The 14,733-nt window shown below is 40.7% G+C and overlaps 4 protein-coding genes across 12 annotated transcripts; 2 read left to right on the top strand and 2 right to left on the bottom strand.

The window, feature by feature from the left end:
* Positions 1-16: 16 nt before the first annotated feature.
* Positions 17-11,803, top strand: Npl4 (nuclear protein localization 4). 3 transcript variants are annotated; one of them, XM_033471604.2, is made up of 13 exons: positions 206-334; positions 684-764; positions 836-1,040; positions 1,115-1,256; positions 1,406-1,543; positions 1,603-1,906; positions 2,029-2,166; positions 2,255-2,402; positions 2,493-2,653; positions 10,879-11,030; positions 11,104-11,242; positions 11,314-11,627; positions 11,712-11,803. In XM_033471604.2, exons 1-13 carry the CDS (start codon positions 221-223, stop codon positions 11,716-11,718), a joined length of 2,043 nt encoding a protein of 680 aa, XP_033327495.1. In that variant the 5' UTR covers positions 206-220; the 3' UTR covers positions 11,719-11,803. The 3 variants fall into 3 exon arrangements, with proteins under 3 accessions (XP_033327496.1, XP_033327495.1, XP_033327494.1); XM_033471605.2 differs by lacking the exon at positions 206-334 and adding an exon at positions 17-158 and having other exon boundaries at positions 11,314-11,803; XM_033471603.2 differs by having other exon boundaries at positions 11,314-11,803.
* On the bottom strand, positions 2,866-10,882 carry LOC117221037 (uncharacterized). 7 transcript variants are annotated; one of them, XM_076521428.1, is made up of 4 exons: positions 9,985-10,882; positions 7,567-7,884; positions 7,157-7,306; positions 2,866-7,064 (listed from the first exon to the last, which is right to left on the bottom strand). In XM_076521428.1, the coding sequence occupies exons 1-4, from the start codon at positions 10,084-10,086 to the stop codon at positions 5,736-5,738; spliced, it is 1,899 nt and encodes a 632-aa protein (XP_076377543.1). In that variant the 5' UTR covers positions 10,087-10,882; the 3' UTR covers positions 2,866-5,735. The 7 variants fall into 7 exon arrangements, with proteins under 7 accessions (XP_076377543.1, XP_076377545.1, XP_076377546.1 ...); XM_076521430.1 differs by having other exon boundaries at positions 9,915-10,055; XM_076521431.1 differs by lacking the exon at positions 9,985-10,882 and adding an exon at positions 9,529-9,978.
* On the bottom strand, positions 11,802-13,039 carry LOC117221039 (EKC/KEOPS complex subunit TPRKB). The gene has a single exon (XM_033471617.2). The coding sequence runs from the start codon at positions 12,813-12,815 to the stop codon at positions 12,273-12,275; it is 543 nt and encodes a 180-aa protein (XP_033327508.1). The 5' UTR covers positions 12,816-13,039; the 3' UTR covers positions 11,802-12,272.
* A 228-nt stretch (positions 13,040-13,267) lies between these two features.
* LOC117221075 (uncharacterized) lies at positions 13,268-14,623 on the top strand. Its single transcript, XM_033471720.2, has 3 exons — positions 13,268-13,635; positions 13,715-14,061; positions 14,349-14,623. The coding sequence occupies exons 1-3, from the start codon at positions 13,587-13,589 to the stop codon at positions 14,553-14,555; spliced, it is 603 nt and encodes a 200-aa protein (XP_033327611.2). The 5' UTR covers positions 13,268-13,586; the 3' UTR covers positions 14,556-14,623.
* Positions 14,624-14,733: the final 110 nt, after the last annotated feature.

Here is a 14,733-nt window from a genome sequence, read left to right as displayed (position 1 = left end):
TACAGAGGAGAGGTTAGAATACTAGACGTTGACTCGACAATTTTCTGACGGCTACTAGGGAATTCGACGGCGGCACGTTGCAAGCAGGCAAGCCGAACAGCGAGTTGAACAGCTGATGCTTCATCGACACCGGCGAAATGTCAAAGTCCAAGCAAATCGTAAGTTATCTGCCGCTAAACGCCCGGTGCTCGCCAATTAATTCGTACGCTATGCTCGATCGATGCCAAACTCGATTTCATTCAGAAAATTCCGAGTTCCCGAGACCGAACGCCGAAACTTTTGCATTTCACGCGGTGACATTGATGTAACCAAAAGTTCCCAGATACGAGTTCAAGTGGGTCTTGTTTCTTTGTTTTTTACTTAGAATTCTACCAGACCTAATATTATATTTTCGATATACATACAACAATTCTGTGAATTCATAAATATCCTAGATATATCGTTGCTTGTTCTTTTTATATAAGTATCTCATTTGTTATTTACACATAGAAAACTATTAAATTAAAAAGATTGAGCTTTCACTTATCCCACAAATTATTTATAATTGTTTATTTCTACATAAACGTGCGAAATAACAGTATATATTGAACTATGCAAATTTGTTATTGTTATAAATGCTACAGAATTGAATGTCACAGAAATTTATTATTACGTAGTAATATAAAACATTTATTTATTTACAGACTCTGCGTGTGCAGTCTTCAGAGGGAACAAAACGTATAGATATAGATCCATCTAGTACAGTTTCCAGATTGTTTGAAAATGTTTGTAATTGGCTTGTTGTGTTTTCTCTTACCTCATATTATAAGATTTTACTAATCTCCTGTGATTGCAGATTTTCCTGGCATTCGAATTAAAAAGTTTTGGCTTCGGACTTTACAGGGAACGAAATCATAAAAATGAAATTATATCTTCTTTAAATAGAACAGTGTCTGGAATAGGACTTACCCATGGAGAAATGTTATACATGGTTCCCTATAATGGTACACAGATATGGAACATTCCATCTACGAGTAGTGCCTGTGATGATCCACCTCAAGGTTCTAATTTAGTCTTTCCATTTAATATTTCCTTCTGTTCAACATACTCATCTAATGACTTCATGTTTCGCCAGAAATAGGACCAATAGAGGTGACTGCACCTAAAAATCGAAACATCAATGCTTCCAAATCTGTAACAAATGTAGTTGAAGATGAAGTTGATGAACAACTATGGAAAGTTGATGGTAAAATACAGAGAAAACGGGATGAAAAGCTGTAAGTAAACACAAGTAGTAGCCAATGTTATCTATTTACAATTTCAACTATCAATTATATAGTAGAAATCTATTCTCAAGTAATAGAATTCATTCTCTTCCTCTGTATTGTTAATATTTCTCTTAAGCAAGCAATTTTGTTTTCAACAGATGCAGACACGGTGGAAATGGATGTTGTGTTAATTGTTCTCCTTTAGAACCTTTTGATGAGTCTTACCTCAAAGAACAAAATATAAAACATCTGTCTTTCCATTCATATCTCAGAAAACTCACTGCCGGCGTTGATAGGTATGTCCATTTTTGTATTTCGTGGTGTGGCTCAAATGTAGCTCGTAAATTGCTTGCAGGGGGAAGTTTATACAATTAGACGATATAAGCTGCCGTGTAAAGACTGGCTGCAAAGACCATCCTCCTTGGCCACGAGGTATTTGTAGTAAATGTCAGCCGAATTCGATCACGCTGAACCGTCAAACGTATCGGCACGTCGACAACGTTATGTTTGAAAATCCAACGTTGGTTGAACGCTTTCTCAATTACTGGCGCGACACCGGTCACCAACGTATTGGCTATCTGTATGGAAGATACGAACATCATACAGATGTACCATTAGGAATTAGGGCCGTTGTAGCGGCCATTTATGAGCCACCGCAAGTAAGTCCAATATGGCGAAATAGTTTAATATTAGACAGCCTTGATAGTGTTTTAGATAGATAGAGTAAAAACTACATTTCTACCATCAAGTATGCAAATGAATTGATCGTTTTGTATTTCAGGAGAGTGCAGAAGACTCTATACGACTTTTACCAGACGAAAAGGCGGCGCTGGTGGATGAGTTGGCTCAATTACTTAATTTAAAAAAAGTTGGGTGGATCTTTACGGATTTGATAGCTGACAATGTCAAGAAAGGAACGGTAAATTCGCTCACAGTGATTCAAATTTCTTCTCTCCCAACAATGTTAGTTATTCCCTTGATTAATGTCGTTAGTTTAATTTATTCAGGTAAAACACGTTCGAAACGTAGAAAGTCATTTTTTGTCTGCTCAAGAGTGCATTATGGCTGGACACTTCCAAAATCAGTATCCGAATCCTTGTCGTTTCTCACCGAACAATTATTTTGGCTCAAAGTTCGTTACCGTTTGCGTTACCGGTAAGTCACTTGCGTCAAATTCTAATATCTCGCTCTACGATGAAAAGAAAACAATGTTTATGTAAACTGTGGATAATTTGTTGCTTATAGGAGACGATAAAAATCAAGTTCACATGGAAGGTTATCAAGTGTCGAACCAATGCATGGCGTTAGTACGGGATGGCTGTTTAGTTCCTACGAAAGACGCACCAGAATTGGGCTATGTAATTGAATCCACTGACAAACAGTATGTCCCGGATGTCTTCTACAAGGTGAGTACCATTGCTTATTTCGCTTCAATATATTTAGTAAAATTCTTGCTTCGTTCAAACGAATACAACGTAATCAGAGACACTGGTCTTGTAAATGCATACTATGTTTGAATATAAATCACTTGAGACCAAAACAAAGCATGTTACCGACTTACTTAAAACACTAGAAGGAAGGTGGTGACCAAGGTATACATATTAACTGTACACACGAGTGAAAGAGAAACAATTTATAACCCAAAAAAATCGATTGATTAAAAGTACATTTAAATTGGGCAACGAACTTCGTTTCGTACATGTATAATGAAATAATAAAACTGTTCAAGCGTGTGCGCTACGGATATGCGGTTCCGTAGGCTTCAAACAAAATGATCTCAATTTTCCATGTGTAATGATGATTAACGCCTTAACTTACGTGGAGAGAGGGAAAAAGATCAAAGGAAACGAAAGATAGAAAGGAAAGTGTGAGAGGTTGAGAGTGAGAAAATAATAATAATAATAAAAAAAGAAAGACGGAAAAAATTCAAAGGAAATGAAAACTTATCGAGAGTTGTAGCCGCTCAACCGTTTAATTCGAACGCGAGGGGCAAGGTAAACCGTCAGTTGTTTGAATCGATATTACAAGCTATGCGTTGTTACCTCATCACGTTCATAAAAATATATGTAGTATATACGCGCGCGCGTGGGTATTGTGTGTATACAGGTGGGTTTTTCTAGCTTCGCTCGGTAAACAGGAATATCGTCTCTTTCATTTTTACAATCCATTCGAAGATACAACCACGTCTAGAATTCGAAAGTTTCAACATTCCCGACGACTAACATGGTCATTCAGCTTTCTGTGTTTTTCGCATGACCGCGTTCAGAGAAAAAAAAGAAAAAGAAAACGAGAGAAATTCGTTCGTGTGCCCCGACTAACCCCCCCACCCCCAATTATTCGACTCGGCATACGTATTACGCAAGTGTTACACTCTAAACGGCGATTGTTTACGTTTATCCGTGTAGTGCGGCCCGGATCTCTCTTTTTCTCTCTCTATCTGTCTGTCTCTCTCGGGGGCCGCAGAACCCGCGATATTTACCAGCTAATTAACAAGTGTTAAAACTTTCAAGTTCAACATCGAATGAGGCTTTCTTCGAAAAAGGCATATCCGCGACGTCGAGGGCGTGCAATTATTATTTTTTTTGTTTCTTCTTTGCATTTTTTTGTTAACCTACGAATACGTGTGGAGAGTGCGTTTACGCTTCGCTTCACTTTCCGTTCACGTTACACGGTATTCTGTTGTCTTCCATTCTTTTCGTTTACGCGCTCGCCGATTTCACAGAAAACACCATAGAATTATCACTCTCCTCTCGAGACGAATCGACCGTCCGCACACGCACCGAGAGCAACATCATACGACGATTATGATACATAACGATGGGATTTTCTTACGAGGATTCAGACGAGTAGTACATAACGCATTTTACATTACATCGTAGTGCTTCGATATACAGCATCGAGGAATGATTTTCGTTTAATATACATCCGCTTATAGTTTGCTTTTTTCGCCTTCATTTTTATATTATCCGTAGTTCGTTTCCGGTACCATTTCTTTTTTTCACCGATTAGACGACGAGAGGCTTACGATCTACAATAGTAGTAGTTAGGCCCTTGCATACATTTTCATGTTGAGATCTAATCTTAAATACAGTTAAATTCGCGACGGCCTACGAGACCAGCAAAGAACGAAAAGGGAGGAGCGTGTGCTCTCGCGAGTCGCTCGACGGGAACAATGTTTCTCTTCGCGCTTTGTTTTGTTCCCCCGACTCGCCGCGTTTAGTTTCGTTTCGTGTCGTTTCGCGTGGCTCGCTCATTCCCTTTTAGCTCTCTCTCTTAAATGTGTGACTGTATGTATGCGTGTGTGTGTGTATTTGTTTCTTTCTTTTTCGTTCGTTTTTAATTTCCCACCCCCTAGAACAGAACGATACGTGATCGTTGATCGGACGAAACACGGAATTGGCCCTTTATCTTCACGCACCTACGTACCGTTCGGTTAACTTCTAAACGACCTGCGTATATATATATATGTATACATATATATTTATATATGTATATATGTGGAATCACGATTTGTTAGACTTTTACGAAGTCGCGCGCGCTTTTTATTTTCTCGGTTATAAAACAAAAAAAAAGTTACCGCTTCTGTGTACGTATTTCCCCCGTTTTTACAAATATATGAATACACGTGTGTAAGCACATACAAGTTCGCCCCCGGAGATATCCACACTTCTACGCGTGTCGATGTGTACGTGTTTGTGTGTTCGATTTACTATTTCATCTGTTTCTGACGTGTGTTCGTTTCTTTCACTAGCTACAACCTAAAACACCATTTTATCGGCGCCAGCGGGACGACGGCACCGTAATATTTTCAATATTTTATCTTTTTTTGTCGTTTTGTTTTGCTTGTCTCCGACACGGAACTTTTGAAATTCCCGCGGGATCATTTTTACCCTTTATCAACTATACGTAGCAATACGCCGATAGCGAAAATAAACGTCGAACTTCTTCTAAAACAAATTGTTGTACAGCTAGAAGTCGTATCGATATCACGATCGATCTTGAGGTACGTATTTTTTTTTTGTTTCATCATCGATCATCGTCGTTATTGTAGATACAGAATCATATTGATTCCCAATCAATAGCAAAATATGGATCTTTATTTCTTCTTTCTTCTCTTATGCGTCCACGTTTTAAAAATAGATTCAACATCTTTAGAATTACTATTGTTAATAGTTAATTAAATTGTGTGACTCGTACCGGAGCATCTTTGCGATTCTTTTACCATTTGGAGATTGTTCCGAGGCCGCGACGGTTTCCAGCGTTTTTAATTATCGTGTCGCCGTTCCGGATATATATCGCATATGTATAGAGGACTGTTTGTCGTTCGCATACGCTGCGCCCCTTGGCCCCTAGGAACGCGAACGGGGTTGCCCAAGGTGGCACACCGTCGCGGCTCGTCGAGTTTCCAGTGATCTAGAACGGGGTAACGTGAAGTATACGGGCGCCGGTTGCGCCGTTCGGCGTATACTAACTGTGACAGCGTTGTCGTTACAATTTACCGCACTTCGTGATTAGAATATTCTTCGTAGGCTTGCCGGTCTGATCGCCAAACGTAGATATCTTTTCGACCAGCTCCAACCCCTCTACGACGTGGCCAAAGATCCCCGTAAAGCCGCGCATCTCCTGCAGTATGATACGAAACTGCGATCCCACCATGCCGAGGTTGTCGTGTCGTTTCTGCGTTCTGCGCATCCCCACCGCTCCCCTAACTGCCGGGAACTTGGTGTCATCCGGCATAAAGTAGCCGTCCTCGAATATGCTTCTTCCCCCGCGGCCGTTGTTCAATTCGAAGTCACCGGTGATTACGGACTCGCCCTCCCAGCACTGAAAGATCGCACAGCCCTTGTAACCGACCCCTACCTCGCCGGTCGCTAGCACACTGAAATTTTTCGCCATCTTGGGCGCCGCGTCTGGCCTCACTTCTATCACGATCCGGCCGTGAGGCGATCCGTTCACTTCGATGTTGAAGTAATAGAGAGGATAGGGGTTCGAAGGTCCTCGGAGTGATGCCGCAATTCCACTGGACGGTGGTTGAGAGGATGAATGGACGGTAACCAGGCCTCCGCCACCAGTGCCGACCCCTTCCGGTATGAAAGTCGATTGTTGCGGGTGTAGCATCGCGTTCGGCGGCGCGGGCGGAACAGGTTTAACGGACGGCGAGCCAGGTGGGATTAGAAGTTGCTGCGGGGTAGCTGACGGTGGCGGGCCCTGGTGCACGTGAACGGATCCCGGCGGAGCTGGTTGCGGCTGCATCATGCTCGAATGGTACTCTATCGAACCGTTCTGCATATGCTGTTTGCTGACCACGTGCCTTGAGTATAGCTGCGACATGCAATAGTTTGCCAGGAACAATATTGGATTCTGCGAAGCTGTCAAATGGTTCGGCAATCGGCCGCCGTTGCTAGCCCCTTGGGAGACTATCGGTTCACCGGAGTGGATGCCAGCCAGCGCCTGCTTCAGCAGCGCGAAATCGAAAACCACCCCAGAATTGCCTATCAGGTCGTCCAGCTGGCACTGCAACATCATCTCTTGGTACTTGGACTGTAATCTTTGTTTCTCGATGATCAGCTGCGAGTGCAGGCTGTACACGTCGCTGGGGCTCTCGATCATCTGCAGACTAGCTTTCGCTTTCCCGAGTGTTTCGCGCGCGTCCGTTATCTCGGGAAAGTGGCTCCAGCCGTTCTGCAGGTCCGTCTCGACGTGCGTCTTCAGCGTCACGCATGCCTCTAACACTTTTATCAAGAATTCCCGCTGTTGCATCGCCAGTCTTTGAATCTCGGTTGACAGCTTCCCCATAGCAACTAATTCCAATTGAACCTGTGGAAACAGAAACAACCGATCAGTGTCCGCGCTCGCTGGTCTTTCTAGGTGGCGTTGCCCTTTGCCAGCTTCTTCTCCACGATATTTACGTCGGATATGAGTTGTTCTTTGGCATCGGTTTGCGATTTGATCTGGTGACCCGGGTGCTCCTGTGGAGTCGCGCACGCCCTACAGAGCGCCGTACAGCATGTCGCGCACCATAACGCCAGGGGCATTCCATGCGTGTGACAATTCTCACTCTGGAAAAAGCATTACCGTCATTGATTTAATCATCTTTTGCCAGAACGCGTCAACGGCAAATCACTGTAGATCTTGAGAAAAAACTATCGCAGACATATAACATATAATCCTATTACTATTAGAATCTGTCTCTGTACGGCTTCACAGCCGCATGGCGTTCTTTACCATTTACGTATGAGCAACCGGCCGACGAACCCGAAATTTCGTCCCTAATGCAACCATTTTAGTGTTCGCTCGGTGTCTCCGGGCCGGTATGTACCTTTCTCTCCTTGTCGTTGCTCTTCCCGCACGTGTTGTTCGTCGTTATCATTAAGTGCGATAGATTGTTAGTCAGGGCAAGGAGAGGAGAATGGGTCGGCAAAGCGTCCGGCCCTTGGTCGCCTAAGTCCGTCCTCTTCCAACAGTGCGCGCAGAACAACTCGCGTCCCTTTAATAAATTGTTTTCTATGCACCGCAGGCAGAAGTAGTGTTTGCAACTAAGGTACTTCGGGCATTGTTCGGCGTCGTTATACTTCTGCTTGCAGTAACTGCACAGCGTCAGTTCCTCTAAATCCGTTAGTACGCTCGGATCCAGCATCTGAAATGTAGCCAAGACAAAAGAAAAACTGTTTGAGAAAAGATATCAGAAAGAGAAAAAAAACTATTTATACTGGCACGGTTCGTATACACGAGTTTATTGCAAAAGTATTCTCCGAATTTGGTAGAAAGCGTGTGGACATTTCGTAGAATTCCGATATCGTATTATTTAGAAGAATAGTGTAAAGGTCGTGCTCGATATTATTTCCAAGACAAACTACAAGCGGCGTTGACGTTCGAGCAGCTTTCCTTTTTGCTTTTTCTTCTGTTCGCCGTGATTGTATCGAACACAGAAATTTCAATCATAAATTAATAGAACCCGCGTTTGTGTTTCAATGGGGACGACGAGAGCTGCGCTTTAACATACACCACGTGTATTTATTCAATTAACGATACATACGTATTTTACTTCACAAGGATTCGAGATGTCACTTATTCCGATCGACGCAACACTGTTGATCGTAGAACGGAAATGATTCTTTCGAACGTGACTATCGACAGCGAAAATAGAACGCGAACGATTGTCTCCAGCTAAATGACGAACGACGCGAGAAGCGGGAAAACAAAGAATGACCGAAATCCTTTGCGATTTCGTTTATGTTCGTGGTCCGTTTACGTCGCTTTTTTTTCTGTTCGCTCGTAAGGCTGCGTCTACTGTATACAACACACGATTCAGGTTATATCACGGCAACGTTTCTTTCCACTGCACGAAACCCGTTCGTAGAGGTTAGCTTCGTTTATCCGCTACATATCGGCAATACCACGACCGCGTCGGATATAATTATGCAACAATTTGGCCAGACCCGAGAAAACATGAAAAAATGACATTTCATACGGGACCGCGCATGCGTACGAAATCCCGCCAAAACCTAACAGGGTCGAACGGTCGAAGTTTTGGAATTTACCATTTTCTCGGCGAAAAGGCACTCGACGGTAGGGACTGGCGACAGGGGGTGGACGCACGAACTGTACACATTTCCTTGCAAAACTGTCTCTCGGACACAGTAATAACGTGCGAGCGTTTTATCGGTATGGATTCTTGCTAGTTATCGGCGTGTTCCCTACGTGATATTACACTGTCGACACAGGCCGTGACAAGTCCGCGTTCAAGTGAAAAACGACTAGCGAACTATGGAACACGTTAGGCAAATTCCGCGGGAATATCGTAGTTGTTTCTTGCTTCTACCATCGTCCCAGACGTAGCCCCGTACACACATTTGCTTTTTCTTTCTCTACCGTTCTCTCGCTCCCGTCTGTCAGTCCTTTACTCTTCCTTCGTTCTCTCTCTCTCTCTCTCCCTCTCCCTGTCTAGCGTTTCACTACGTACACGACATATATATGTATACATATATACATGACTCTCACACTGCTTTTCTTTCCGTCTCACATGCGCGCGCGCACTCACACACGCGATCCTGCTCACATACACAAGCGAATATACGTATAATTTCCCTTATCACGCACAGGAGAACGCGTACGCGAGCGTGAGCTTACACAGAAAGACGCATACATACATTTTCTCTTTTTTTTTCCTGGCTGTCTCACTCTTTCATGCTTTTCTCTCTCTCTCTCTCTCTCTCTCCCTCTCTTTCGTTCTTTTTCCCTGGCTTTCGATTCGATTGTAGAACCGTAAATACTTTCGTACCGTGTATACGATTCGTGATAGTCTCCTTGCCGCGCGATGGAGGCTGATCGTTGGCACTCGTCACTCCCAACGTGTACCGTGACGAAGGATTATTCCGTAACGTTTACTCGTATCTACGACTCGCGTTTCATTTACATCGGGGATTGACGTAGTGTTGTGCGGATCCGTACGCAGGAATCGAGCACCTCCGACGTTCTCGTCGCCGCTGTCGCCGCGATGCTTTTACCAAGCCTTTTTGTACTTTTCACGTTACGTGTTTACGGTTATCGAACGTCGTGAGTTATTGTGAATAACATAACGACGACGCGCCGGTAACGCGGCGTTACTTCAGTCTTAGCTCGTGCGAACGTTTTGCCACATCATAATGTTTGGTTCACTAAACTAACCACTAGCATGGCGGCGACGACCGACCGACCGACCGACCGACACACACCACAGCGCGCGCTAGTCGCTTACGCTGTTGCTCTCCTCTCCTCGTCCCGTATGCTGGTCCCCACCAGGCCAACCCGAGACTCTCTTGCTCTCCTCCTCTCTCCGATGCTGTTGTTCTCCTACCATCGAGTCCAGTGCTGTCTACGGTTGTTGGGGCCCCTCACGCGTCGACTTATCCTTCCAACCACCCTTTCACCGGACCAGTGCGTTTTAATTGTTCTAGATATTACACAGGAAATAAGAAATAAACGAAAATTTCGAGCTATTAAAAGTAGAATACTTATATCGATCAATTTAAATGGAAATTTCAATTATAATGAATTTTAAATATAATTTCTAACTTACAATAGAGTTTTATAATAGAATTGTACTAATCTAAAATTCTCTAATGTTCGACAATTTCGGTTCCACTCATGTCGGTTCCACCCTCTAACAATTGCGATACAAACAATTCCGACATTACGGACTTGCCTTCATGATCCTTCTTATGAACATTATTAGACCCGCTGCGAGCCGCCAATCGTATTGCTGGAATGTCACGTGCCAGGGCCGTCTCTATTCAGCTGTTAGAACGCGGTTTCTTAACTGTTTTGAATATGTACACTTGGATAGCTCTTATTTTTGGCTCTTGAATATTTTTCGCGGCACCGTCTAGAATAGTTCCAGTTAATAAAAAAAAAATTTCCCGCAATTTTGAGAAAAAATGAGTTTAAATTTTGCAGACATTATCTTTTTATTAATTGGAATTATTCTGGAAAATGTCGCAGAAAGATTTTTTAATGAAATTTTCATCAAGAGTAAATTAGAACAACCCTTGTTCTTACTACCGCCCAGATTTAGATATCAGACTGTTCAATTATGTCTGGACTCCCACTTTTGTCATAAGATTATTGTACGATCTTTACCTTTTGTTATCAGGAGAAAGACTCGTATGGAAATGAAGTCTCAAGGCTAGGAAGACCTCTGCCCGTAGAGTATTTATTGGTAGACATACCTGCATCGACACCACTCACTCCACAATACACTTTTCATGTTAATGACAACATCACTCCATTCCCTATCGAGAATAGGTATGTGTCTAGTAGAAATTAGTTGATTGTTCTCTCTGGTACGAATCTTGCTAATGTGAACTTTCAACCACAGGCTCGTCGATGGACAAGTTCAAGATTTCCATTTACTTGGATCATATATGCAACAATTTACTCAAGATCAATTTTTAGAAGCAACTTCGGACTTTCACTTGTTACTTTTCCTTGCAACCATGGACATATTCCCGATAAAGGTGTTATATTGTTTGTATGCATGTTGGTAGTTAAGTTTGTAGGTGGTATAAATCGTGTGTTTTGGTTTTAGGATCATATGATGCCACTGTTAGAAGCGATTCGTGATAAAGACAGAGAGAAAGCAGTTAAATGGGCATGTTCAGACCATTGGGCAACAGTGAAAGAACTTTTCTCGACTGTGATGCCGACGGCAAATCCAACTCAAACACCGTTTAATAGTAGCTCAAGAATGTCGTCTTCGTCGTCTGTGGGTACAAGTGGAATTAGAGATGGTATAGATCCACCTGCAAATCCAGTTCCAGATGAAACACTTTGGACTTGTTCTTACTGCACTTATCTCAATGATGTAGAACGTGCAATGTGCGAAATGTGTGGTTTGCCAAGGTATACGTAACAAATTGTCAATACGATATTGCTTCTGTATGCATTTAAGGGTGTTATCCATAAGTTGCTACTTTAATTCTGCAGGATTTGACGCATACTCTGTCCTTGCGGATGTAACAATTGTTTTCTACGTATCTTTGGCCTTATTTATGAGTGAATAAAAGAACAAAAAAGTATTTTTCACTGAAGTGTATTCTCCAATTTTCCTCTGTATTACAATCCTCTTATATGCAATCATTTATGACTCATGTAGAAATGCAAAATATAACAGTTGATCATTCTCAAAATAAATTATAAGAATATTGTAAATTATAACACCTATAGAAATGGTAATGTCAATCTTTTAGAATAAGGTATTCAGTATAAGATACTTGTAGCAATCGAAGAATCGTAGTTTTTAAGTTATCATAAGCCTTATACTCTGAGAATAATAAATAAAATGTAAAAAATGAAATATGTTTGATCTGACAAATAATGTGACTATAATATTATGCAATTAAAGAAAATCAGCAGAAATTTCTATTATAATGAACAATATTTATTACCAAATTTAAAATAAAATTTTATTGCCATATTATAGACAAATTTATTTGAAAGTACAACGTTTTTAATCTATCCAATGATACATCATAATTTCATTCATGTTTATCTTAGCAATATAAAATCTTTGCAACTAATTCTGGACACAACTGAATCAGTTAAATTAGAAACATCTAGCTCATCTTTATCAATTTTGTATATCTTTTTAATTAAACTGTGATCTGAATATTCTGACAATCTTGAAATTGGTGTTACCTCTCCTTTCACAGTATCCATAATTGTTTTCGACATTGTTTCTTCTTCACCTTTTTTATGTATCAGTGCTATCAATATATTTTTATCACGGTCATGAATACCAAACTCTATTAAAGAACGTGATATATTCTTTGATATTGATAAGTTGAATAAGAGTTCTGTGTATAAACTTTTTGTGGTGAGTTGCTTCATTTTTTCATTAACCACAGCTTTGTTTGCAGCCACCGCTATTTGAAATGGATTTGCTATAAGTGCTGCTTTTATAACAGAACAAGAAAGTTCACCGTTCATAACTTTCGTACGTATTTCATTGGTGTTTTGCACATTTGCAAATAAATGTATTGTGCAATACATTTCTGTTCCCAGATCTAACGCTACTGTATAAGCATCCATCCTATGTCGCTCAATTTACAGCAAACAAGTGTTTTACTTGGTTATAAATATTATTTACAATGTATTTCTATAAACTCATATCAAAAGTATATATTGTTCATGTTAACATTTTGATGTAACATAACTATATAATTGTAGAGAAGCATAAATACATATATTTGAAGTCAGAATCTGAGCACTTCTAACAAGTTTCGAGGTTACTAAATTAATCATAAATTATAAGTTATAATTTATAACGCCAGGAAGCGCTGGAGACATTTTTTTCGTAAGTCATAGGATAAACACATGTCTATAAACGAAACTATAGCAAGCAAAATGATTATGTCTCTGCGCAGGCTAGCGCAAGTTTGAATGTCATGAACATGGCTGCAGAATTGATATTTAAATTTGTAGCGCATTTATATTTTAATAGTAAGTTGTCTATACATTTAAAATTATAATAACTTAATCTGACACCTTGAATATGAATGAAAAAATAAATATCTACAATTTATATTAGTAAAATTTTTAATTTGGAATCGAGCTCGTTCATTTTTAGGGTACGAACATTCCAATCGGAATTTCGCCTTTGCTATAGCACTCAATTATTTTGATTTTCACGTATGCATAAATATGGCTTTCAAAATTCATTAGTATCGCACAAATGTAACAAAAAATTAAATTCAGCTGTAACTTTCACAAATTGTACTCAAAATGTTGAATTAGCAATTAAACTTTTAACATCATAAACACGTTCGATAATTTAAAATTTAAAAATTTCTTTACACAATTATGTCCGATGGCCCATGTCAATCTGTGCTGGGAAAAATTTTCAATCAATGTAAATGAAATTGTTATTTCTGTAATAAAATTGATATAATTATTGCTCGAAAATTTATTGATCATTTATTATTTTCTAGTCGTTGAATCCTATTGGGATATCTGGAACGTCAGTCAAAATAAGCCATCAGCATGTCCCTCGAAACGGAAGAAAATGGAAGAAGAAGAAGCAGCAAGGCTAACTGGAAAAAGTAGCGAAGGAACAGGTGAAGGAGGAGTTGAAGGAAGAGTTGAAGCAGGAGTTGGTGGAGGAGTTGAAGGAGAGGGCTATGCAGAGGACTATGCAGACAGCTATGCAGATCGCTCTGCAGAATCAGAATCTGGAATCGAAGGTCACAGAGATCCCTCAGGGAAGAGATCACCATACGTTCTTCCCAGTCAGATTTGCCCTGACTCCAACAAATCGTGTTGCTTTATTAAAATGCAGGTGAATAGCCTTATGTCAACGTTATTTCTCTTCGGCCCTATTTCTCTTTGTTATTTTAACTTTTGCGAAGTGAACGTTTTTGACGATTTCGCGACAGTAAGAATCCTTACTTTGGACCAAAGTGGAACCAAGTCCAATAATGCTATGGCAAACTAAAGAGCTAACAGTAAGGAACGTGGGTGGAACGAATAGTTTAAGAGACGCTTGCAACGCAGTTCTGCGCTATATATCTAACCGTTGTACTTTTCCGTAAACGTACGAATGCTTTGACTGGAATATATTCGTAGGATCCTTGTGCACCTTGCTGTTGTGAGACGAAACCGAAGCTCCCACCCTGTCCACCTTGTCCACCCAAATATGGTCCTCAGGAACCACGTCAGCCGATATGCGGCTGCAATCTTTGTCAGAAAGATCCCAACAATAGCAAATGTTGCGACAAGAATAGAGCGTTCCGCGGTATAAGCCTCGATGCAAGATATTTTGAAAAAGCCTGAACGTAACAAAAAAAAATATCAGGAACTGAAGACTGTATAATACAATAAATACCGTAGAAGAAACGTAATCACTGTAAAGAATTTTTTTCAAACAGAACGATTCTCAAGGTTCTGAGTATATTTATACCGATCCACATAGTTGGAACGTGCGATCACTTATTCAGAATTTCTCAAATAA

Source organism: Megalopta genalis, chromosome 5 (genome assembly GCF_051020955.1).
Source record: "Megalopta genalis isolate 19385.01 chromosome 5, iyMegGena1_principal, whole genome shotgun sequence".
NCBI lineage: Eukaryota > Metazoa > Arthropoda > Insecta > Hymenoptera > Halictidae > Megalopta > Megalopta genalis.
This window is presented reverse-complemented; position numbering and strand designations above follow the sequence as displayed.